General features: G+C 64.2%; 1 protein-coding gene across 1 annotated transcript; it reads left to right on the top strand.

Annotated features, from left to right (window-relative positions):
- Positions 1 to 128: 128 nt before the first annotated feature.
- Positions 129 to 1,496, top strand: LOC135980713 (kinesin-like protein KIF21B; the record flags this gene model as incomplete). Its single annotated transcript, XM_065580620.1, has 2 exons — positions 129 to 981; positions 1,326 to 1,496. Coding segments are annotated over exons 1-2 (489 nt in total), but the record flags the coding sequence as incomplete, so codon positions are not given.
- Between the last annotated feature and the right edge of the window lie 313 nt (positions 1,497 to 1,809).

The raw sequence follows: 1,809 nt of genomic DNA, 5'->3' as shown, positions 1-1,809 counted from the left end.
CCGGCACCATGCTCTACGCTGCCGCTGGGAACTCTGTCCGCATCTGGGAGCTCAACAGGTCCGGGCGGGGCTAACTCGGGCCCCCAGGCAGGGGCAGCTCTTGTGGGGAGGCAGACAGGTGCTGCGTAGGCAGAGGGAGCAGTCGTTCTGGGCTGAGCGGGGGCCCGCTCCCTCCCGGCTGGAAGCTGTGTTATTGAGGCAGGGGCGGATTTGGACTGGCACCGGGGGAAGCTGCACTGGCACAAACCCCAACGTGGAGCAGCTTAGCTTGTTTGTCTTGGGCTTTGCACTACATCAGCCCCAGCAGCTGCTGATCACGCCCAAGGGGGGCTGAAAGTAGGACCCAGTGCTCCTCTCCCAGCTGCAGCCCTTAGGGCAGGGGTGGGGAACCTTTTCTCTGTCACTGGCCATTGACCCACAGAAAAAATCAATCACGGGCCACTTACCTGCCAGGGGGGCGTGGAGGCTTGGGGCTTCCCCTGCAGCGGGTGGTGGGAGAGGGCGCCACGGGCCAGATGAAATTAACTAACGGGCTGGATCCAGCCTGCGGGCCGTAGCTTTCCCCGCCCCTGCCTTAGGAGATCGGTGGACAAGCCGGTCACCCCCTGACACCGCATCTGAGCCCAGCTCCCTGCCCCTAGCCCAAGGCCACAGTCACGGCCCATGGTGCTGAGGGATGTGGTATCCCTGAGATTGCTCCGTGCTCTACGCCCCGGAGCCCGAGGTCCCCACTTCTGCTTGGGATGGTGGAGAGGGGCCTGGGGCTGGGAGGGTCCCTGCTGGGAACCTTGGAGACTGGGCCAGCGAAGGGCCTGCAGGAACGAGCGCCTCCTGCTGAGCGCACCCCGGGCTCCTGCTTGTAGGTTGCAGCCTATCGGGAAGCTGACCGGCCACATCGGGCCTGTGATGTGTCTCACTGTGAACCAGACTGTGAGCAACCATGACCTGGTCATCACCGGCTCCAAGGATCACTACGTCAAGGTACCCTGGGACCCTCCCTCCCTCCCGCTCACAGGCAGCACAAGGGGCCTTTGAGCCCAGGAACCGCTGCTTGTGCCAGCCCTCCCCACCCCCATGCATAGCCGCTCTCCCGTAGGTGCCAGCTACAGGGGCTCGCTGCCCACCAAAGGCCTGGCGAGGAGGGGACATACTGGGTGGTGGTGTCCAGAGCGCCCAGCATCGGCCTAACTCCGCTCCCATGGGGGGCGGGAAGGAGCCATTCTGTTGATCTCAGCGGGCTGTTGCTAGCCTAATGACCTGAGAGCGACTGGTCTCCTTTGCCACCGGCGTTCACAGCAGCTGCCCTCCGGGCTGTTGCCTTGCAGATGTTTGAGATTGCGGACAGCGTGGTGGGGAACGTCGGCCCCACCCATAACTTCGAGCCCCCGCACTACGATGGCATCGAGTGTCTGGCCATCCAGGGCGACGTGCTCTTCAGCGGCTCCGGGGACAACGGGATCAAGAAGTGGGACCTGGAGCAGCAGGAGCTCCTCCAGGTACGGAGGGGGACGAGCAGGAAGGCCCTGCTGCTGTGCGGGGGGCAGAGAGATGGGCTAGACCCACAGCGTGCCGTTTCGAGGGCCAGTGCCAGGGTCTGGAGCGAGGACTTAGAACCTGCTGGAGAGTCGCTGTCCAGTCTGGAGCGTGCTCCCGCCATCCTGGGGGCAGAGGATCAGAGAGCAGACACAGAGACCCCATCCCTACGTTGCACATGGGGCCTCCAGGCAATGGAAGAGCCCCGGGGGTTGCAAACGACAGTGGCTGGCAGGGTGGGTCCCGAAGGCAGTTTACAGCCGTGGGCAATGCACG

Source organism: Chrysemys picta, unplaced genomic scaffold, assembly GCF_011386835.1.
Source record: "Chrysemys picta bellii isolate R12L10 unplaced genomic scaffold, ASM1138683v2 scaf7088, whole genome shotgun sequence".
Classification (NCBI taxonomy): domain Eukaryota; kingdom Metazoa; phylum Chordata; order Testudines; family Emydidae; genus Chrysemys; species Chrysemys picta.
Note: the sequence above shows the minus strand (reverse complement) of the source record. Positions and strands in the feature narration are given on the sequence as shown.